General features: G+C 36.9%; 1 protein-coding gene, 1 long non-coding RNA gene and 1 other non-coding gene across 3 annotated transcripts; 2 read left to right on the top strand and 1 right to left on the bottom strand.

Moving 5' to 3' along the window:
- The first annotated feature begins 7,396 nt into the window (after window positions 1–7,396).
- Window positions 7,397–7,503, top strand: LOC112534908. The gene has a single exon (XR_003079135.1). It is a non-coding gene; the product is annotated as a small nucleolar RNA R71 (small nucleolar RNA).
- A 4,570-nt stretch (window positions 7,504–12,073) lies between these two features.
- LOC8262245 (15-cis-zeta-carotene isomerase, chloroplastic) lies at window positions 12,074–15,558 on the bottom strand. The gene is made up of 4 exons (XM_015719452.3): window positions 14,976–15,558; window positions 13,614–13,760; window positions 13,258–13,467; window positions 12,074–12,666 (listed from the first exon to the last, which is right to left on the bottom strand). Exons 1-4 carry the CDS (start codon window positions 15,399–15,401, stop codon window positions 12,331–12,333), a joined length of 1,119 nt encoding a protein of 372 aa, XP_015574938.2. The 5' UTR covers window positions 15,402–15,558; the 3' UTR covers window positions 12,074–12,330.
- LOC125371078 lies at window positions 12,542–12,955 on the top strand. The gene is made up of 2 exons (XR_007217281.1): window positions 12,542–12,682; window positions 12,881–12,955. It is a non-coding gene; the product is annotated as an uncharacterized LOC125371078 (long non-coding RNA).
- Window positions 15,559–24,794: the final 9,236 nt, after the last annotated feature.

The following is a 24,794-nucleotide window of genomic DNA, read 5'->3' on the forward strand; positions in this document are numbered from 1 at the left end:
GGATTATGAGTGAAACTATTTTAAATTAAATGTTAATTCTCTAATGTAACTTAATTTATATTCATAAATCAAGATTGACATCTAATAATGCATCATGACTACCCAAATGTGTATAAATGATTAAAGTGCTTTAATCAACCTTTATACTGAACAATCTTACAATGTAATTTAATCCTTTCATTGTACATTTATTCCAATTGATTCATAGAGCATGGATGCAAGTATCAACTCTATAATTGAACCAATCATATTTGTTCTTGATAATTGAATATAACATTTTGAATAAAACCTATGAAACACTTTTCATAATCTCAATCTTATAATGTAATTTAATCCTTTCATTATACATTTATTCCAATTGATTCATAGAGCATGGATGCAAGTGTCAACTCTATAATTGAACCAGTCATATTTATTCTTGATAATTGAATATAACATTTTGAATAAAACCTATGAAACACTTTTCATAATCTTTATTCAAACAACCTTGGCCACGGATTTTCATGTTAAAGCATATCAAGAATCAACGGGATAAGGTGCCATGACATATTATCTTGGGCAATGAATTCTTTATTGATAACTTATTATCTTCATATGAATCTTATTGTGTCCAATGACTATCCCTTAAGCACTCTATCGATAGAAAAATATAAGATAACAGGCCGTGCTCAACCTCGGAATGCTAGTCCTTGCTCAATTTGATGGATTCTGGTCCGTAATTGCGCGTATTTCCCTCGATTATTGATAATGTCCCTCGATAATGACCTGAAACGTGAAAGGAACCAAAAGACAGGTGATTCTAGCATAAAATGAGATAACTATGCAAAAAAAATGTAAACAATTGGGCATGTAAATATGTATAATATGATGCCTATCAAATCACCCCACACTTAAGCTTTTGAATGTCCTCAAGCAATCAATAACTCAATACATGCACAAGCAACAATCACCCCTCAGAATCCATGCTAAAGTTCACAACTCAAACTTATTCAACATATAAGGAATGAAACTTAAGTAACTAACAAGTTATACACATTTAAGAAAGAACTATAAATAATATCATCTCAAAACACAACTTACATAACAAATCAGCATTAAAGACTAAGAACCATTGCCTCACAAGAATCTCTCAAATCACTCACAGTGTTTACAGGTAAATAAGAAAATTCTCTCAATGCAGCTGCACAAAACCTGTTTACCATAAGCTTGCTCATAAATCTCATCTTCACTACCGTAAATAATTGAATACTAATATCAAAGGGTCTTTTGAAAGGTTGTAATGAGGCTGTGGTAAAGGTAAGAATATTTGGATAAAAGTGTAAAGTATACTGAAAAATCATGCACTTAATTGAAATGAATGCTTCAGGAACTGAGTGCTAAACAATAAAAATATTCACTAAACCTTATTTGAAGTAAAGGATGCTCACAAGAGTTAAATTCAGAAGAGCTAAAAGCTAAGAAGTAAGTCATAATTTTTTTTCTTTCTTTTTCTCTATATATTTTTTTTGTTTGATATATACTATGTATATATATATTACAGCAGCTTATATAGGGGCTGATATGGTTAGTGACATAAACAATAAGAATAAATATCTAATTTGGATTGAAAGGAGCATCAAAGACTGACTGAAAAGACTAAGTGAATTAAAAACAATGTTAGGCACTATGATCCCATAAATGAAGAAACATAACACATAATTACTCAGTATACATGGTGAAAGGAAAGATAGATGTATAGAATGGTGTATGTGTAGTGATTAGGTATAAATTATGAAGAAAAGGTTAAGGCTCAAACTGGCTGACTAATGGAAACTGAGGGTAGGCTTTTGGCCAAATATGGTGAAATCCTACGTTGCCCAAATCATCTAATAGTATTCAAAAATTCATGTAACCACAACAAGCATTACAGAGCAAGTTCTAGAAACGAACGTAAGTATAGTGCACACTCAAACAAGAAAACTCATGAGTATAATGTGCAATGGACGCTCAATTTTGGTTCAAAAACTCACGTTTAAAGTGGCTGAAATTTGCAATTGGTTCCTAGACTTATTAATTGAATCATCACATAACTTGAATACGAAATTGACATAATCAAAGTTCACAGTCAAAGGTTGTAAATTCGCAAGGAACTCAAGTAACACCGGTTTAACCTGGCCAAATTGACATATTGAATACAGTGAAATTGCTTTCAAGAACAGAAGATAAAGAGGGACAATCAGGTACTAGTGTGTGAATTAAGTCATTAATTAAGAAAGAATAAACTAAACTTGAATGTCATGAAAACCCTAGGTCCTAACATCCTAAGAATAGTCCATTATCATTGCCTTTAAACAATTAAGGGATACCTACCCCACACTTGAGTATAATACTATCCACAGTGTTAGAAAAGTCAAAACTGGGTATAGCACATAACTAGCACATCATAATCCTTGAAGATCATACTTAGTGTACATTTCAAGATAGCAAAGCAAATTGTTTTACTAAAATAAATTAACATGAAAGGAAATAACATAAAATTAAACATGCAAAAAGACAAGAAAATAAAATAAAGAAGGAAAATAAAAAGAAAAAGGAAAAAGAAAAATAGCATAAATTTTTATTTTACTGCTGGTAGTGTGCTAAAGGCGTATCCTCACTGGTCGGATTTGCTAGAGGATGAGGAGTAGGGGAAGTCGCTGAAGGAGGGGGTTGTGGTAGTGGCACAGGGTCCGTGAAGCATCCTGCCAGATCGAACTCCATATCATCGATGAACCGTTGATTTTGTGCTCCAGTGTCCATCATCTTTTTAATATGCTCTGCCATTAAGTCTGTCTGGGTGGCCTGCCTCTCCAACCCATGCATAAGCTGCTGGAGCATATCGTTTAGACTGCGAAACTGTACCCTAGTCTCCTCTTGAAACTGCCCAAACTCCTTTCTCTGCTACGCAAACTCAGTATAGTGCTTTAGCTGTAAATCACAGACTCGATCTAGTCGGTCAGCCAAAGCACTAATCTGAGCACTCGATGTCCCTGTAGAATAAGAAGATGAGGCTCCAGATGTAGGCATAAATACTCTGGCTGGCTTAGGAATCCTGAGATCTGGAATCCCAGCTGACGGATCTTGGACTCCTCTAGCCGCTGCCTCTTTAGCCTCCCTGACTATTGTGTTTACGAGTCTGTATTCTATACCATGTGGATGTCGAGTAGCCATGATCATCTGCATGTTGATCATCTGTCTGATCCCTAGTGGTGTCATGTCACCAATCTGTGAAAGCTCTGACAGACAATTGTCCAATACATCCAGTCTCTTGGCTAACCTAGTTACATACGGGCCAAAACAGCAATGCATCTTCTTCTGGGTGTCTACTATAAATGAACGGATTTGTTGAGCCAATAAATATCCCAAGTCAAGCTTCTTCCGATATTGCATAACCTAGAGGATGAAGATATCGGTCCGTGTTACCGCTCCAAAACTATCTCCCCTACCTGTAATCGTGTAAGCTAATAAGGTATGGAGATAACGGAGATGATCCGGAAGGCTAAACGCCTTAAACCTGTTGGGGTAGTACAATTCCGGCCTGAGTACCAATGCGTCCCACATGGTGTTGTGCGATATTGGGTTGATGTAGAGACATCCCTGATACTCTTCCCCCGAGTTCTCCTGCTCAGTCCATAATCCCAAGTGCATGCCGAATTGTGGGACTGACATTGAGAACTCCCTTCCCCTAAGTCTGAAGTAAACTGCATCAGGCTGATGCCAGTTTGTGATCTGTTGCTGCAGGAAGAAGGTGCTGAGGAATTCAATCGTAAGCTCGTGGTAGGTTGGCTCAATGATGTCGAAGAATCGCGCATATGGTAGAGTTTCGAACAGAGTACGCACATCCTGAGCCAATCCCACCCTTTTCAGGGATACGAAGTCGATGCAACGTCCCGCCATTACTTGCTTCCATCTCATGACTTAGAATCGACTTTCGTTATCTGCATTAGGGAATGTCCATAATGGATGACGACAGGTGCGGGTGGATTCGTAGCTGGTGCTCTTCGGACTCGGACTAGTTGCTGTTGCGATAGAGGTGCTAGTGCTGGTGCTGGTGCTGGTGAAGTGGAGGAAGATGTACCTTCGCCACGCGAATGCTTGTTGGTAGCGGCGCATTGCGGTTGCTTTCTATGTGATTGATCGCGGTCCCTCATATTACCTAATGCAATGAATCATTAGTATTTGAACAAGAAATCAAGTTAATCAGAAATTCTACTGAAAATTAAACAGCATAACGGCTATAATTTGACTAATAGAAAACTTTAGACTTAACAAAAGACTAAAGCCTCAATCTCCTGTATAAGCTAATTCACAATGACATTCCAGCCTATGTTATCGTGCACCAAATAAAGCAAATTTATGCTAACAAATGTTCATAATAGAATGCCATAAATAAATTTTATTGCTGCCAAACCCCACACTTATGATTTCATAGTCAAATTCACATCAAATATAGCAACTAATATTCATTAAATCTAATCAAGGTTAAATTGAAGCAGTGTAACAACGTAAAACTACCAAAACATATGATAAGGTCCTAAATAAAATAAATGCATAAAAGAAAAATCAAATTTAATCAAATAAAAGCAAAAGGCAAAGAGACTTACTTGAAGTTGCTGAGACAGGTAAGAAAGATCAGAGATAAGGAAGAAAACAGCACCTTGGAGCTTAGAGAGGGGAAGGTAGGAAAATTTTAAAAACTCCTCTTTTTATAGTCACGGGGGTTAGCACGGGCGAGGGCAAGCACGGCTAGAACTCAGCCCGTGCTGAACCCTAAAGCTGCATTATGGTACCAAACTATCACGGGTGCGGGCATGGCCGTGCTGGTCGGCACGTCTTGGTGTTACTGCCCGTGGTGACGGCTGAATTTACCTTGTGCTTTACGTGCATCTTCATCACGGGCTTGGGCACAGGCGTGGTGACCGGCACAACCTGGTGATGTAGCCTGTGGTGCCTTCGGAAGCTGTGGTGAACAGCTGAATTCTTAATTTCTGCATGTGTATCCTCATTACAGGCTTGACTCCGGTCGCGCTGATCAGCACGGCCTAGTGTTGCAGCCTGTGATGGCCATGAAAACCATGGTGGAAGGGTGGAGTCCGAGCTTTCCTTCACCATCTCGAGTCGCCGAACTCCCTTCCTGCTTTTGGCACATATACGCACACATTTAGGCTGTAAATCAAGTAAATAAATCAAACGGGAGAAGTCCCACTTCACCGATTACCAAAAATCCGACATAAATTACTCCAACCCTAAGTTCATACAACTATGTTTAATATATAAAGTAAATGTTCTAATTACCATCAAGCATGCAAGACTAACAAAATAAAAATGTTAATAAAAGCATAAAATTAAAATATTAGGGTGCCTCCCAAAAAGCACTTCTTTTTGGTCAAGTTGCTTAGCTGGACTCTACAGCAGCATCCTTGCCCCATTGGTAAATAGAGAAGGTGGGCACATTGTAAGCTGGAGCCTAAGGCATATAACCGCAAGGAGGCGGTCCAATGGGTGCAGCAGATGGCCAAGGAGGTGCTCTCCAAACCGAGTTGGGATGTCCAGTCATCCACTCCAAATCCTATCTAGATGACCTATCATAAAAAAAACTTGCAACTACCCTTCTCGGGTTTATCATAGCACGAAGTTTCAAATTGATACAAGTTATTTTCTTTAAAAGAGTGACACACATCAACAGGCAAAGAAGCATGCAGAGCATTATCAATTAGTATATCTTGTGATGGTTTATCACATGCAAAACCAATCCCGTCAATAGCACAAATGGCGTGATCATGGTTGGCAGGAGGACTCTCGGATGGGGGTAAACTGAAAGTAACACAGTCATCCCCTACATTAAGCTCTAGCTTTCCCTCGAATACATCTATTTTGGCTCTAGCCGTGGCAAGGAAAGGTCTCCCTAAAATCAAAGGCACACCATGCTCATTATCCATATCCATAACTACAAAGTCCATAAGAAATATGAATTTATCTACCTTAGCTAGCACATTCTCTACAATCCCCCTAGGAAGCTTAACAGAATGATCAGCTAATTGAATGCACATCCTAGTGGGTTTTGCTTCCCCTAAACCTAGCTTATTGAACGTACTTGTGGGCATTTTGTGCTAGCGCCTAAATCAGCTAATGCGTCATCAACACACAAGTTACCCAAAGTGCAAGGAATAGTAAAACTCCTTGGGTCGTGACGTTTCTCTGGTAACTTGCTCTGAAACACTACTGAGCACTCTTCATTGAGCTTTACAAATGCTACCTCTTCCAACCTGCTTTTGTTGCTAAGTATGTCCTTCAAGAATTTGGCATACTTCAACATTTGCTTTAATACATCAATAAAAGGCAAGTTAATATGCAGTTGTTTAAAAATATCCAAAAGCTTACTGAACTGCTCTTGTGCTTCTACTTGCTTCAGTCTAGTAGGATAAGGAATCTTGGGTTGATACTCCCTTATTGGGCTTAGTTGCACCTTCTGCCTCTCAGGTTCCGTAACCTTACTGCTTGCCTCCTTCTACACATCATTAGTGGAATCGTCAAAAACAAGCTTAGAAGGAGCTGAAACTAACTTACCTGAAAGTAAAGTGATGGCGTTCACGTGCTCCCTCGAGTTAGACTCAGTGGTGTTGGGGAGCGCTCCTTGTTGCCTTTCAGTCAACATCTTAGAAATCTACCCAATCTGATTTTCCAAGTCCTGAATGGATGCTTGCTGATTTCTAAGAGCACTATCGGTCTGCTGGAAGCTTGTCTCAGTCGACGTGACAAACTTCATCATCAACTCCTCCAAGTTAGATTTCTTCTCGGCTGGTGGAGGAAGCTCTGATGGTCCTTCTCTTCTTTGCTCACGGTGGCGATTCGATCTCAAAGCTTTGGTGGACCCTGGACATTATTGTTGCGCCAACTAAAATTGGGGTGATTTCTCCAACTAGGATTGTATGTGCTGCTATATGGGTTGTTGTGCTATCCGGGTGCATTCCGCATGTAATTAACTTGTTCATGGTTAGTAGAAACAATAGATTAAGTAGAGGGACTAGCAAACATACCTCCCATATTATAGTTTGCACTGTAGTGCGGGCCACCACAAAACTCACAGCTTATTTGGGCTGCTTGAACCAGCATCTGAAGCTGGTCTATTTTCTTGGTCAGAAGCTCCACTTGAGCTGCCAAGGCTACTGTGGAGTCTAACTGGTTGACCATTCCCTGTTTGACCGGCCGACTCCTAGAGGATTGTCATTGGTAGTTGTTCATGGCCATCTCCTCTATCAGGTTTTGCGCCTGCTCCAGCATCTTGTTGTTCAAAGCTCTACCTGCTGCAGCGTCCACCATTTACCTCGTAGCAAGGTTTAAACCATTGTAAAAGGTTTGAACCTGCATCCGTATTGGTAGACCGTGGTGTGGACAGCATCTCAACAAGTCCTTGTACCTCTCCCAGACGTCGTACATGCTCTCGTCATCCATCTGCACAAAAGAAGAAATGTCATTTCTCAATTTAGCAGTTTTAGCTGGAGGAAAGTACTTGTAAAGAAATTTTTTAGCCAAGGATTTCCAGGTTGTAATAGTGTGCGGTGGAAGGGACTGTAGCCATCTCTTTGCTCTATCCCTTAAAGAAAATGGAAATAATCTCAACCGGATGGCATCATCGATAGTTCCATTTATCTTGAAAGTGTCGCATATCTTCAAAAATTTGGCTATATGGGCATTGGGATCCTCGCTTGGTAGCCCCCTAAACTGTACACTTTGTTGTACCATCTAGATCACATTTGGCTTTATCTCAAAATTGTTAGCTGCCACCGCTGGTCTGAGTATACTCATTTGTGTCCCATCCAATGATGGTCTAGCAAACTCGTACATCGTTCTGTTGGCGTCCGCAGCGGCATTTCTGTTGTGATTCTCCATCCCTTATGGTCTATCAACAGGTACCTCAACCTCAATCTTCCTCCTCTTCTAATTGCAAATGCTTCTTTAAAAGTCTGAAGGATCATTCTGGATCAGACAGAGGCTCTATAAGATCAGAGCTAGAGCTCCTGGTAATAAACTACCTACGAATGGAATGTAGCAACTGAAGAGCAAAAGTACTTAAAACAATGAAAGAATAAATTAAAGCAGAATAAAGATAGAAAAATAAATATGGCTAAATTAACAAAAACGCAAATTCACTCTAGTTCACATAAAAAGATCCTCGGCAACAGCGCTAAAAACTTGATATTTTTTTTGTGTAGCTAAAATCTAAGGCAGTGAACCTATCGATGCAGACTAGCACAAATGGTGAGTATCAAGGTCGTATTCTCGAGAAAGGGTGATCCTAGACCTACTGTAGCGTCTTATGTTATCTAACCTAAACAAATCAATAAAGTGTTATGCTATGATTAAATATGAACAAATAATTAATCAAATGTCAAATAATCTGAAAGGATTTAGGAAAACTCTCGAAGGAAAAAAGCAAACCCTAGAGGACCTAAGTTAGTTGGATTTTAATGAAGATAGAGATTAAATTGATTATCAATTGTAATTACCCGTAGACGAAGTCTTAACTGAATTCGGTCTCCCTCTCGAGATAACCGAATTCCTAAACTTAATAACCTAAAGTTGGAATCTCTTCCTAACGATCGATTATTCGATTAGCATTAAGGTTTAACCCGCCTCTATTAAGCTTTGTTAATTCTTAATCTGGCTAGTCAATTACCCTTATATCTAAGTGATTATTAACCAGTTCTTGCTATTCAAAATTCCAATTACTAAATGAATTTCTCAATTACATAAAGCAATCTAAATACCACAATTCACAACGTCTCATGATTAAAATGATTTCTCATTAATAATAAAAGCAAGAAGAAACAAGCATTGATAATTAAAATCTCATCAACATTGAAATTAATCCAACAACATAGGAACCCCAAATGGGTTTGACAATTTAGTTACTCATACTAATAAGCAATACAAAATAAAAAATAGATTCAAAAAAGTAAATTAAATGCATGTACACCCTTCTTCTTCAAGTTGGATGAGAAACCCTAAATTCCCAATTCAGAATAGTAAACCCTAATTTACTTCTTGAATGTTCCCAAATCTTATCTTGATCTTCAATTTGATGTTAAAATATATGTAATCCTTCCTTCAATTGATGAAATGATCTTCTAAGGTCGAGAATTGAAGTCTGGAAGCAGATGGTTTAAGCTTGTATAATGGAAATCAAGTCAGAAAATCGAACCCTAATTCAACAAATCATTTTTGCCTATATAATCCCTTCAAAGACGGCCGTGGTCAAACTGTCTTTGATCAAGACGCAAGTGAGTCCAGGGCCGTCTTGGACCTCACATTCGTGTTGACTTCTTCTAGGCCATGCCCTAGCCGGTGCTGAGCCACCATGGGCCATGGTGGAGGCCGCGGTGGCTTCGAAAACCGTGCTAAAATGGCACTCTTGGAGGGCAACTACTTGATAATTCAGCACGGCTGGAGTCCAAGCGTGCTCAACCTCGGAATGCTAGTCCTTGCTCAATTTGATGGATTCTGGTCCGTAATTGCGCGTATTTCCCTCGATTATTGATAATGTCCCTCGATAATGACCTGAAACGTGAAAGGAACTAAAAGACAAGTGATTCTAGCATAAAACGAGATAACTATGCACAAAAATGTAAACAATTGAGCATGTAAATATGTATAATATGATGCCTATCAAGTACCAAAGTATAGTAATCCTCATATAAGATAATATACTGTTATTTCAAGTCTTGGAATCACGTCTTACATGATTGTCACAGGAATATTGTCCATAGACATTTCGGGTAAATTTCATATGGACTACTCAATGGGGTCATGTTCAATGAACTTGTTCTTGTGACAACCACCCATATACTTATCTCGTAATCCCTATTCCTCAACCTTACGAGACATATTGCTTACTTCATAAGTAAGTGGTAACACATTATGGTAGTCTCGAGTGCTTGATAATATCCAATGTTCAATATCTAATTCTTGATCAAACATCGACTATGGATAAAATTTAGAAACGTATGTAATGAACATTGATATTATGTCTACTAAAAAAATATTTTGAAATGAAAATATGTTAAAATAATTGAAATTTCAATTAAAAGTTACTTAACATATACTTTTTCTTTTGAGAAATACCTAACATATCCTTAAGCTGATATACACATTTTATACCTAAGATATAAAAGATAAGTGTATTGTATATTATTTTTTAAAAGTTTAAATTTTTATTTTTATAAATCTGCAATGTATATAAATCAAGATTGTTGCATATACCAAATATATATTTAATGTATTACCATTTGCTGCTACTTTATGCTTTCCTTAAAAGGATAAATATTTGAAGCTATAAATATATACAACATATACTAAAATAAGTGTAATGTAGATCATTTTTTGAAAATTTACCTTTTTAATTTTTTATATTTGTATATATATATATATATTAGAATATTTCAGACATTAAATATATATTTAATGTATTTCATATTTTATCGAATGAGTCACTTTTATTTCTACCTTTTTGTATTAAATTATGTCATATGTACAAGACGTTTAATAATTTCATTATAGAATAATAAAATAATTATCATAATAGTATTTTTTTAATTTCTAATAATAGTAGGTGTTATTATATATAAATCTTAACTAAACCAATAAATTAAAACTAGTATTATGTTCATTACTATTTGAAAAAATAATTATTGAAATTAAAATATGTTAATTAAATAAATTACAATTTTAATTAATATATCCAAAATATACCTAACATATGTTCTTTTACTATATATTTATAAAAAGAAGTTCTCTTTATAACATTTTTCATATTTCTTTTTAAAACAAAATTGATGTATACGTAAAATAAATTATATTCTTATTAAATATAGTAATAATAAAAATTTAATTTGTAACTTAATAGTGATTCATAAAATGTTCTAAAAAATTTAAATTTTATAACATACTATCTATATATAAAAATATACCGATTTCCATATTTTTATAGAAAACATACTATTTCTTTTTTGATTTTATGTTTACCTGCAATTTTCAATTATAATCTTCAAAATTCAACTCAAAACCCTATACTATTACCAATTTCATGAAAATGACATTTATTTATCAATTATAATTCATTTTCAATCAAAACAATTAAAATTCTATCTAAAAAAATAGATTGTACTTACTCGATCTATCTTTCAATTAAAAAATTAAAAATCTAAGATCTGATTATTTTTTATTTAATAATTAACTGTTATTTTAAAATTATTAAAGAATAATAATATGAATAGATTAATAGAAAAAGAAAAATGAAAATACCATATTTAGCTAAAGTGAAAAAGAAAAACGGAGAGGACTTTTAAGAATATAGAAATAGAAACATTGAAAAAATTAGAAAAAGAATGTTCACATATTTTTAAAATAAAATTTCAGTTAAATGAAAAATAAATCTTACAGTAAAAGTGATATATTTAATTTTTTTAGATATTTGTAAAAGAATCCTAAGAAAATAAGCTTCAAATACATCGATCAAGTGTGACTAAGATTTTCTTAAAAGACTCATGTTTTCTATTTTTATAATTGATCCATTAACTTTTAAGTTACTTTTAAAAAGAAACCATGCTATTAAAATTTGTGCCAAAATTTTACAAAATTTATTACTTCCTTCGTCCCACCGCATCTCTGGCGTGTTCCCACCTGTACAAAGATTATAATAATAATAAACATGTTTTCTTGACGTCTTTCAGACGTCCACCCGTGTCTTATCTTTGTTGTTTCCGACATGCGTACGGCAACTTCCCTGGTGCTTCATCGATCCTACTTGCCTCAAACTTTCGGAGACCCTTTTGTGCTTTTGTTGTGAATTTCAAAGTTAATGGATGTTTTACCAGTTTATTTAGCTCCACAATTGGAGTAAGATTTAATGGTCTACCGATTGATAAAGAAAATCCGGGTTAATGCTGTGGGTTAGAGCCAGACAACATGGCTAAACTTGGCTTCTTAGACTGGGCAAGCTACAGCCTATTGAATACAGTCTGCAACTAGAAGAATTCATATAATCAAGCTCCACTGATTTCAACGCGTAAAATTGTGATCTCCTTCAATACCTTTTAAGCTTTCCCTAGTCAGAACATGCCTCATAGCATCTCTACTTAGGCATATATAATTTGTTATTTGCATCCACTATGTGTTCTAGCTCTAATGTTATGCAATTATCACATTCAATACACGCACAAGGATTTTCTTCCTTTTGAGGAGAGTTCATATATGTTTCTATTATACAACAGCTGCAGTTTCATACCACCTTTGATTCATTCTGGAAGAAGATGCTTACCATTGAAGCCGGGAACTGGCAGCCTGCATCAGTGGGTGAGCAAAGTACGCACCTAAAGTCAATGCAGTTATTGAAAAATATGGCAACCGAACGAATTCCTTAATATAATCTTTTGGCAACTCTTGACGACCATCAAGGATAGCAGCAAATGGAACAATACTTGTACGCCTCCTTACTACTTCAAAAGCCTCACCATATCGCTTCGCTAGTCTCCGGTCACCATTCCACACACCAAATAAATGGTGTCCAACTAAACCAATGGATGCAACAGCAGCTACGGAATTCCCAATCCAAATTGTATGAGCCAGGCACCAAATCACCTGGCCAACCATCTGAAAAGAAATACAGGTCTGTTAATGTGGAGGCGTGTTACTAAGAAAGATGCCTTAGAGAGTTTTTGGTCACCACATAGACCAGCAGTGTTAGCCTTCATTTTGGTAGCACTTCAAGTATTTTTCCTAGGATTTGTCTTCTTTCATTTTTCTTTTTAATTTTAGAAAACGCATATGGCAACTTTTCCAAATGTGAACTTTTTGCTTTCTGCAGGCAGGCTCCAGTCAGCATCTATGCAGTTCAGTTCTTTTAAAAATGTGCTCTAGACCCGGAGAATTTGCAAGTTCATTCTCATGTGTCCGCCAAACATCCACCTCTTCTCCAACCAAAATTGTCCAATCCAGTGATGCCAAAAGGAACTCATCATACTCTAACAGCATGGTGACTTAAAATAGTTTTGGTAGCTCACAAATTTGCAAATTACTGGAATATGGAATAGCATGGTGAGGCTGAATCTTAAGTCAGAAAGATTATTAAATTCAAGTCTAATGTTCATGCTCATCATCATAGATACATAGAAGTTTCCTTCAGATGCGCAGCGACAGGATTTTGTATACATGCAAAGAGAAAAAATACAATAAAATACCTACCTGAGGGTGCCTGGTGATTCTCATTATCCCAGTTTCCCAAAGATGCATTTTAGGCTTATCAACAGCTGCTACTTCAAGTAGATTAAAGGTTGAAGGATAGAGAAAAAAGAAAGAGATAAAATTAAAGAGCCACACAAGTTGATGTACTGCAGGAGCACTTTGAAGCTGCCATAACTGCACTCCATCATATCTGTGATTAATGAAATATACCTGGAATACAAACCACTTAAGAAGTGAGAGAGACAGAGAAAACAAACATCTTTCATGCAGTGGAAAGATCAAGAATTCTAATGAACTGCACATTAAGTTCGTCCAAAGCAACAATGATAACTCTTATAAAAAACTTGGGAACTCACGACAGTGCTCATAGCCAATGGAAGAGAAACCCCTGCAAACAAAACACGGTATGCTCGTTCTCCAATAAGTTCCTCACCTTTATCTCGTAGACTAGCTAAGCCACTGTGAACAGTGGCAAAAATGAAAATCAGGATCAACATTACAGCCTGCAAAAATTTCGTGGATTAGGCTTTTGTCATGAACATTTATAACATGTAAATTGATTCACAGCTCTCCTACTGAAGACTCAATTGCTTTGGCAATTCCTCTAGCTAATTTTAAATCATATCTAGATTTTTCCCCATCCCTCGCTATAATAATATCTCAGGGAGAAAAGATAACATGAATATGTATTAATCAGCCTTTGACATGTGATTAGAACTATAGCTTGTTTATGACACTGTACATTGTATGAATCCCAATTTCTATGATTTTGAGAACTTAAGATATTGCAAATATTGCCTCTTGTTGCCATAAAACCTTTTCCCTCTCCTACTTTGCACACTTGACAAGAAAAAACTATAAGAGAGAAGTGAGAGAGAGAGATATAAGAAGCTAAGAGACAGAGAAACACAGAAAGAGAGAAAAGACTGTTCACTAATTCTCTTAATAATTTCATACACAAATTATTTAAACTCCAAAGGCAAGCAGTACAAAATTACTTAATCCAGTTCCCATTTCCCAAAGCTTATTAATTTCATCCTACGGCTATACTTCACTATTATCCTGCTATTTTAGCCTAGGTGTAAAACTGGAGAGCATTGAAAGATCTTAGTTACACTCTATGATAAGAGTACAAGAAAGATCAGCAATACTGAATTTCCAAATCACCTTAGGCACTTTTCTATGTCATTTATAAATTGCTTTGCGTTTGGGTATATTTCTCCTCTACTAGATCAGATGAGAACTAAAACTATTGGAAGTTTTCACTCAGAAAACTCTTTGCTTACAGAAGATTGACAATTTACAACTTTAGGCAGCAGCACAGAGCCATAGAAATAGCCTAAATCAGATGACAAAAGCAGGTCCTCCAAATTAATGAAGCAAGCTGGCAATAGCTTGATGACATTTGTTTGTTGATATTCAATTCATAAAAGAAGTGCCCACACAAAACCCAGTCAAAACTATTTTGGTAATGCATCTGATGCAGGGCAATCGAAGAAGAGACACAAATACAAGGCTTCTCTATGAATAATACGGACTTATGAAAGCACATTTAACTTTCAAGCTGTTAATTTGTTCTAATTTCATGAATTACCCTTTTCTTTTCTTTTTTGTCAACCGAAAGCACATTTAAACCTATTACTTCATCAAGAATCTCCATCAGGAGTAAAAAAACAGAATTTAAATAGTTAGATAAGCAGGAAAGTGCAAAAACTCACTTCATGACTTTCTGAGAGAGTGGAAACAGATTGGATAAAGGATTTTCCAAAACCAGTAGAATTATCAATCCAAGCAACATCAAGCACATATAAAGCAACTCCCAGAATAACACTGAAATATATCCAAGATGACATCTTCTGTTTCCCCAATTCGAAAGCCGCCGAGTCCTCTCCCACAACCGTCTCTTCCGAGACGGAGCTGCTGCTACTTGTATCTGCATCTCTAATGGAAGTCTGAGTCCGAATTATCCTACTGGAGAAGGGTACAGAATTTGGGTTTGGTCTCAAGAACTTTGAAGAAATTGAGTATTTGGTTTGGTTTTGGAAGGTGGGAATTGAAGTGGCCAGTAGAAGTTGGGTTGGGTTACTGGTGAAACGCCGAGGAAAAGAAGAGAAAGAATTCGAGAGAATAAGGGAAGAGGCCATTCTTCTTCAATTCTTTGAAATAATTCTATAGTTTCATTTGCATGTTTGTCCGGTAGAGAAAGGAAAGAAAGTGGTAAGGTAAGCATCTTGAGCTATTAGATGCTTTTCTGTGGCCGTCTTGGATTTGGTGGATGGTGACAAGTAAAAGGCATCACCCGATCAAAACTCGGGCAAGCTTGAATTTTTATTGCACAGATGCATATTTGGATACTTCAATTTCAACAATTTAATTATTTTAATGCTTAACTATTAATTTAATTTAATGGATACTCCAATTTATATTATTTATAATATCTAAATATTTTTTAATATATAGCTCCATTTAATACTTCTATGTATATATTCACATCTTGATCATACATCTCAAATTTACTTTGTTGCAATGAAATTTTATGTTATGATCAATATTTGATTGTTTTATTTATTCTCTATATGCCCCATTTTGTCTTTTTTTTTGGCAAAGAGGGAGAGATATAAAGATTAAAGATAAAGAGATTTAAGAGGAGAAATTATTGTATAAAAAATCAATATAAAGTGGGAGAGTAATAAATAGAAAATACAAAGAGAGAGAGATTAATGGAGAGAGATATAAAGGGCGAGAGATAGGAAAAGGAGGGAGAGATATTGGTAAAGTGGGAGAATCAAAAGTCAAAAGAAGATAAAAGCAAGAAAATGATTCTTAATTAGTCAAAAAATAATATCACGTTAAGAGGGAGAAAATTAACTAAGTAAGAAAATTGTTTAAGGACATTCTTCTTTTATTAAATGTTCTCATGAATCTTACTTGATTTGATTAAGGGGGAGTATCTTACTTTCAAACTTTCAACTTTTTTATCTCTTACTCAATTGTATTTATATTTATTCAATTTTATATTTAAAATTAATTTAATTGTCAAAATAAAAAATAAAAAATTATTAACCCAATAACTAATTGATCTTTAACACCCAAATTGAGTGTTGCCATATATTCTTTTAAGTGTCTATATGATAGGATTCAAAGGTTCAATAATTGGATAAAAGTAGATTAAGCTTTTCAAGTTAGGTTTATAAGAACCTCTAAAGCGCGAGGGTGCCTAGAAAGCGCAAAAATGCTTTTCATTTAGTCAAATTGATTATCCACATGTATAGTCCTCTTGGAAGCCTCACAATCATATGAAAACATCTAATAGAGGCTTCTCTAAGAGAAGCGCATGGGTATTTTTGGAGCACAAGAACACTTTTAATTTAAGAGAAAGGAAAAATTTGACAGAGCATAACACGACCTCAAGCACCTCAAGCGCGAGGGTACTTCTGAACGCGGAATAGAGAAGCACGAATGCTGTTGCAAAGTGCGGGGGCGGCTTTTGCAATTAATATTAAGCAATGCCATATGTCAAAAGCCATTGAAGTCCCAACGACTATAATCAGAAAGAGTAAGAGCACTTTTCAGGCAGAAATATACTTTTTGCCAAGTCATCTACATTTACAATTAATAAAGTATGAACCATTTGTAATAACTAGAAGTGGGTGATATGAGTATAAATACCCCCTTAAAGTCTTAGATAATAAGTGTATGATTCATATAATGTCCAAACTCTTGTAAATTAATTTATCAATTTTTTAAACTTAATTCTTCCTTTATATAGTGTATTAAGTTGAATTCTTTCATTTAACTAAACTTATAAAGGGTTGGTATGTGAGACTAAAATCCAAACACAAGTTAAAGGATTATTGTGTGATTATAGAGTCAAAATACAAGGAATTGGCTGTTGAATTTCAAATAAAATTCAAAGGTTAAGGTTTAGTGTTAGTTTGTTAAAATACCAAGTTACTGGGTAAACTTGTTAAAACTCAAAGGTTGTAATCAAGATTGATTATAGTAAAACATTCAAGTATGGTATTGAGATTTGATGTGCGTAAAATACACACATCTAAATGGGGGTTTTAAGATTGATTTTATGGACATTTGGATGTGAATTGGTCTCAACACTCACCCTATACATATGTTTGTGTGCATTAGGTCCAAAAGAGGTCAAAGGATGATAAAGGAAAGAATTGGAGCATAATTGGACGTCAAAGTTGCCGAAACGAGCTAAGTATGCCCATGCAGAAGGTTAACACGGCCATGTTAGATTCAACACTGGCCGTGTTACCAACATGGCCACCAACACGGCCGTGTTGGATACGTCAAACATGAAAGAAAAAGAAGCTTTTAGGGAGCACGGCCACAGAGAGTAACACGGCTAGGAACACCAGACCGTGTCCCCAACACGGCCAGGGACACGGCCGTGTTGGAGGCGACAGGGGGTATTAATTAAAAGAACGAAGAGAAAAAAAAGGAGGAGGAGGCTAGGGTTAGAACGTCTCAAACCCTAATATTTCTCTCTCTAAGGGTTTTTCGAACTGAAACCAAGAGAAAAAGAGACTTGGATCAAGGTTTCAATCGGATTCCCTTTGAAGATTGAAGATTGGGCAAGGTTCATCGATTGGTTTTCAAATCGAGCAAGAGAAACAAGGATCGATTCAAGATTGAGCAAGAGGAATTGGGGCTGTTTACTCTCATCCAAGGGAGTAATCGGGTTTTCTCTACCTTTTTACTCATTGTTGTAATTGAATTCTTGTGTGTTTTGATAATGAACATGATTAGCTAGATTGATTAAATCCATTGGGATTTCTTTACTATGTTGGCTTAGTATTATATTGTTGGATTGTTTGGATTAGTTTTGTATTCTTCTTGCCTTCAGTATTAATAAGATAATGCATTATTCATGAGACGTTGTGAATTGTGACGTTTAGATTGCTTTGTGAGATTGAGAAATCCGTTTGGCAATTGGAATTTTGAATAGCAAGAACTGGTTAATAATCGCTTAGAGATAAGGATAATTAACTAGCAGGATTAAGAATTAACAAAGCTTAATAGAGGCGGATTAAAACTTAATGCTAATTTAAGAATCAATCGTTAGGAAGAGATTCCAACTTTAGGTTATTGGATTTAGGAATTCGGTTATCTCGAGAGAGAAACCGAATTCGGTTAAGAATTCGTCCACGGGTAGCATAATTAGACTCACCGATCCTTTATCTTTTGTTTGATTGCCAACTAGTTTAGATTCCCTTTGGGTTTGTCTTCGTGTCTTGATTATTTCATTCATCAATTACTCTTGCATCTTCCTTAGAACTTAGTTTGTAGCTATTAGTTAGTTTAGAAATTATTTATCGCTAATTTTAGGTTAATATAACAAAGAACAAAGGAGTAACTCTGGGCTTTCACTTTCCCAAGGAATACGACCTTGATACTCACCATTAGTGCTAGACTGCATCGATAGGTACACTGCCTTAGATTGTAGCTAACACGAGTAGCACACATCAAGTTTTTGGCGCCGTTGCCGGGGATGTTTGAAAACTAGAGTGAAATTTACTATTTGTTAATTTAGCCATTTTTTTTCTTTCTTATTATTTTATGATTTTTTTTGTTTATTTATTTTATTTTATTTGTACATATTTATTTAGTTTAAGTTTATGATTCAGATAGTGAATGATAAGGAGGTTCAATGCTAAACTCAAACTCTTTGTATGACGCATTGGAAAATGGGATTAGGAACCAAGAGAGTGCTAAAAAATGGGATACCTGTGCATCTTTAGAAGCTCGAGTGGAATCGTTTTGCAGGGCTACCGATCAACTCTCCACTCCTATCCTTTCATCTCAAGTTTTTTGTGAATTTTGTTGTGGTTTACATTTGAGTAATGATTGTCCATTGTGCAGTGATTTTACTCCTTATTCTTATAATTGTGAACAGGTGAATTATACGGGCAATTAGCCAAATTACTCATATAGAAGCACCTATAATCAAGAGTGGAGCACTCATTCACCCTATGGATGGAGCTTAGATGGCTCAGAACCACTAGAATCTCAGCAACCACATCAGCAGCCTAATCTTGCACCTTGAACTCAAGATGAAGAGTTAGTGTCGAAGGAGCTGATGATGAGGTTCATTACAAGTCTTGATGATAGATTCCAACAAACAGAGAGGATACTTGAAGATCAACAAGCCTCGATTAACAACATAGAGCATCAAGTAGGATTAATCTTCAAGTTACTAGCTGAAGAGCAATCGGAAACTCCATCAAACGCTACTGAATCCGAGGAACATTTGAGCGCCGTCACTTTGCGTTCAGGTGAGAATTTTTCTGGTTTATCTATTATGTTTGACGATGATGCTTATGTGCAGGACGATTTCTTGAACATGGAGATGGAACCAGAAAAGGAAGAGGCGAACATGATTCCTTTGAAAGACTATCAACAAGAACGTACAGTTGATGATGCTGAGTTGCAGTTAGAGGAATTTTTAGTGGATTTTTCACAAGTCCTTTCGATGATGGAAGATGAGCACGAGTTATCCAATGAGGAAGTCTTGGAGGAGCTCGAGTTTCTTCTAGCAAGTGAACCAAGCCAAGGACTAGAGAAAACCATCAACGTTCTTGAAGAAATTGCCCAACCGTCGATCCTTTCAATTGGTGAAACTCCAGCTTTCAAATTGGAAGAGCCCCTAGAGCATCATGACTACGTGCAATTATACGAGGAGCGAGTCTTGCCCATCATACTAGCAGCTTGCTTGATAGTCGGGAAGAGGAAGTTGACGATTATCCCTTTAAGCGGATACTTGACGCCATTTGCTTGGAAGAAGGATGAATGGCCATCAATCCCCACCATTTACTTTTCACCATGAGTCCAGCTAAGAAGACTCATCACATCAAAAAGAACCACTTTTGGGAGGCACCCCAAATTCTATTTTTCAATTTGAATACTTTACCCTTGCATTGTGAACTTAGTTGATTAGGTTTTATAGTTGGTTTTTGTTAAGTTTTATTTATGTTGAGTGTATGAGTTGAGGACTTATTGGTTTTGCAGGTGAGAAAGAGTGAGAAAGTGCTGAGAATCGCAACTTTTGCATTTTCTGGAGATCAACACGGGCGTGTTCAATATTATTCATTAACACGGCCCGTGTTCTAATTGAAGAAAATCAAACTAAGATGAAAACGTTCACAGAAGCTAACACGGGAATTTATGCCCTGCCGTGTCCATAACACGTCCCCGTGTCCAAGACCGTGTCCGTAACACAGGCGTGTTCTCAGAAGTGGTAAGTCAACATGTTTTTATTCGCATAACACGACCCGATATCCAGACCGTGTTCCTTAACACGGCCCCTGTTGGTGAACACGGGCGTATTCCGTACGCTGCCTATATATACCACTTCATTTCAAAATCTCCAAAAAAAATTTTCTCCCCTTAATTTTAGCAATTCTCTCCTCTCTTACTCTCTCACTTCTTATTTCTCATTTCGAAGGCTTTGGATATTGCGTTTGTCAAGTAAGTACCCTTCAACTTTATTTTCCATTATTTTATTTTGATATTAGTTCGAATTTATGTTTTCTTTGTGTTTCAATTTTTTTTATTTATTTATTTTTTGTTTATTCCCTTATTTTATTATTTGGTGTATGCATTTACATTCATGTTTGTGCTTAATTTTCTTTTATTTTTTTTAATATAGTTTATATACTTAACTTGCTCATATTTTCCGTTTTTCTTTTCTACCATTATTTATGATTGTAATTAATTCCTTATTTTTCTCTTTATTATTATTGTCAGTCGCTAAACAATATGCACTGTCATAGATAGTCGACTCTGTTTGTGTCTGTTTTATATTAGCATGTTGGTTTACCTTGTGATGGATTATGGTGAAGTAAACTCCATATGGATGAATTGCAAATTTAATTGGTTAGCATTGGTTGGCAGTGTTGTGGATTAAATTTTCTTTGCAAGACATTGAGCAGTTTAATTTTATCGAGTTAAATCATTTGGTTTGTCCATTTTATGCCGTTATGCTGCCAGAATTTTGTTGATCCTTAGTACTAAAAGTTTCCTTTTCAGGTACCATGTCCACCAGATGAGGATCAAAAGTTTACAAAAGGAGGCGGACCGATGGTTCTCTTCCTCTCGATCGTCAGGCGCTGCACCGACTAGTTCAGGCCAAATTAGACCACCGCAGCGCCATCGATTCCTACTTTTCCAAGGGCAGCCCACCTTTGGCGGAGATATCAATCGATGAGGCACAAAAATTTGGGAAAGGGCATAGGATAGGCCCGGCCGACTTGGAGGCTGTCGGACTTGCGTAGTCGCCGATATCTTGAGACGCCCCCATTTCAACATTTCTTTGACATTCTTGAACCAACATATAGGGAGTTGGACGTGGAGTTTGCGGCACTCACTTTGAGCGGACTTGTAGTCATGGAGTATCTTGAGACGCCCCCATTTCAACATTTCTTTGACATTGTTGAACCAACATATAGGGAGTTGACTGGAGTTTGCACTTTCTTTCGCAAAGCCGTTGCGGGACTTCAACAACCGGATGCGATCAGTTTCGGACTAGCAAGGAAAACTTTCACAAATGAGTGTACAACAGTTTGGGGTACACTTAGGCTTGTGGACTGAGGAGGATGCATCCGGAGAGGTTTATAGTCACTGTATACACACGCTGGTGTGTCATATCCGCAGATGTGGTACGAGATTTCGATGACACTGAGGGTTCTGATGCCGGCCGGTCAAGGCGTCTAACTTGCACGAGGGAGTACTTGCATGCATCAGCTAGGACCATCAACGGCAGGGGGAGATAGCGGTGGTGTAGTTACCCGGACTGTTTATACTACGGCGATGCAGCACCGGTCTGTCGACATGGGATACTTATTGGCCAGACAGATCAGTGCCTTCTGCAATAACTCAAAGAAGGTATTTTTCTGTTTTGAGACTTACATTACTCGACTGGCTAGGAGTTTTGGAGGAAGCGATACCACATTTGACAGAGTTGGGGGTGATGGAGACGTTGGGACTTCCCCAGATGATTAGTATGGGGATGGTGACTCGTAGGCGGGTCCGTAGGACCAGTATAGGCCCGAGGAATGCTCTCTTGGCAGCACTCAGAGAGGAGCGACCTGCCTCACGAGCCCATGGTGCACAAGATGTCCCACCTTCTTTTGATATTCCGGAGTCTTCCTCCAGACCGTCTACTTCAGCTCCTTCTGGGTCTTCTTCAGCTATTTTAGGTGTCTCCCCAATTGAGTTTAGAGAGCTGCAGCTTAGAGTGCGAGAGGTTGGCAGGAGAGCGGCAGTGACATTTCATTCGATAAGAGGCTTTTCAACGGAACCTTTTGTCGGTGAGTTTGAGCCAGATGATGGCTCAGTTTGAGAGGCAGAGGGCTATGCTTCAAGCCCTGATTGAGCAGGGAGGTAGGTTAAAGGCCTCTATGGCCAATGACATATTTGATGATATTTTTGCTACGGACTTTGCACCGCACATCCACGAGCCGGGTTCCAGAGCGAGCCATTTGACATCCTACAGGGATGATCTAGCCCGGCCCTCCCTCTCCGACCGAGCACCCTTCAACACAGCTGACGAGCCTCCTATTGATGCCGCTCCTGGCGATCCACCAGCTCTTGCATGTGACACTACTTCCGATCCTCGAAAGAGCAGCCCACTCCTCCACCACGGACCGGCCGAGTATACTGTGATGCACCTCTTTTCACTCCCGGAGCCATAATCAGGCGGTATTAGTTTCTTTTTCCTTTTCATTTCATATATTTTGTACATGAGGACAGTGTGTCCTTCAAGTGTGGGGTGGTGATATCAATATATACTTACTTTCATGTTCTATTATTTTGTATATGAAATTCAGATCCTTTTCTAGTGTATATATCGCATTTCATTTATTCCATCTCAATTATTTGTTTATTCTTTGTGCAATTTTTTGTAAAATTTTGAAAATTTTTCACTTTGTTTCGATGCTCTTACTGTTGACTTGCTTTTGAAATCCTGTTTATGTCCATGTGATCGAGTAAAACCGATAGTGTTGAGTCTTACGGAAGAATGTAAGATAATTAGTTTCAGTTTTGTACTAAGTTGCTTTGGTTTATTTAATTCTGTTTTGATGATTTTTGTTTGGAACCTACTCAAAAAGCACACTTGTGAGAAATTGAGCCTAAATTGTAAGCATACACTTTATATACTTGTATTTATTTCTTGTTGAGAGTGCCAATCACTGTCTTTACTTTTAGAACTTGCTCGGCAATGCTTATGAGGGCCACAAGGAGAGTTTAACACTTTGGTATGATAGAGGCACTTAGGTTTTCCATTCTAGCCAAATAGCCTTCATTCGTTTATTGATTCTGTAGATAACCCCCTCTTTCACCATTTTTTTTATCATATTTCATTGCCACTTAGTTTTATTCTGCTTTGGATTATGATTCTGCACATGAGTTATTTTTATTGGGAATATTTGTCTTGGGAATAGCGTTGGAATCTTGTAGTAGCTTACTTCAATCCAAAAGAACATGTTCTTCCCTCATGAAAAAGAAAAGAAAAAGAGACGAAAAAAAAAGAAGAAAAAAATATAATAAGAAGAATAAGAGGGAAGGGTAATGAAAAGAAAGAAAGTAAGTAAGCTAATTGTTTAATTGCTTCTCGGAGTTTACATTTTGACTTGATTCCTATTTCCCACCTTGGATTACTGTCCATTGTTTACCCCTTGTGATCATTGTGGCTTGTGTGCAGGTCATGTATTTCATTGCAGAACACCATAGGTTCAAAATCAAATTTACCTACCCCTACCTAATCCTCATTACAACCTTTATAAAGACCTCCATAAGTGATAGGAGTAGGATTTAAGAGTGAGCATATAGTAAGTAAGGCAGTAGTTGATGCATTGAGCGATTAAACACTACCCTTTAAACATTTTGAGTGATTTAGAGTGAATCTGGTGAGGAGTTGGTTCTGAATAATTTTATTAAGACAGTATTTTGCGAATTATGGCATCTTGGTTGTGATACTTGAATTGATTGCTTCATTTCTTTTTGTTTGACTTGCGCTTGTTAAGGATATGTGCAGGAGCTCCCTAGCTTGTCTATCAGTTCAAGTGTTGTTCCTTAGTGGTTTATTTTCCTTATTTTTCTTTTGATTGCTTAAAGACAAGAAATGAGCTAAGTGTGGGGTTATTTGATGTGCATAAAATACATACATCTAAATGGGATTTTTAAGATTGATTTTATGTATATTTGGATGTGAATTGGTCCCAACACTCACCCTATATGTCTGTTTGTGTGCATTAGGTCCAAAAGAAGCCAAAGTATGATAAAGGGAAGAATTGGAGCATAATTGGATGTCAAAGCTGTTCGAAACAAGCTAAGTATGTCCATGAGGAAGGTTAACACGGCCGTGTTGGATTCAACACTGGCCGTGTTCCCAACACAGCCACCAACACGGCCGTGTTGGATGCAATAAACATCAACGAAAAAAAGGTTTTTAGGGAGCACGACCACAGAGAGTAACACGGGCATCAACATGGCCATGTTCATGGCAGCTGGTCAAA

This window comes from Ricinus communis, chromosome 1 (genome assembly GCF_019578655.1).
Source record: "Ricinus communis isolate WT05 ecotype wild-type chromosome 1, ASM1957865v1, whole genome shotgun sequence".
NCBI lineage: Eukaryota > Viridiplantae > Streptophyta > Magnoliopsida > Malpighiales > Euphorbiaceae > Ricinus > Ricinus communis.

Coding starts and splice junctions, on each gene's coding strand:
- LOC8262245 (XM_015719452.3), bottom strand. CDS start 15,401: ATGGCCTCTTCCCTTATTCTCTCGAATTCTTTCTCTTCTTTTCCTCGG. Junction 13,761..14,975: donor CTCTCTCAGAAAGTCATGAA/GTGAGTTTTTGC, acceptor AAATTTTTGCAG/GCTGTAATGTTGATCCTGAT. Junction 12,667..13,257: donor GAATCACCAGGCACCCTCAG/GTAGGTATTTTA, acceptor ATTTCTTTTCAG/ATGGTTGGCCAGGTGATTTG.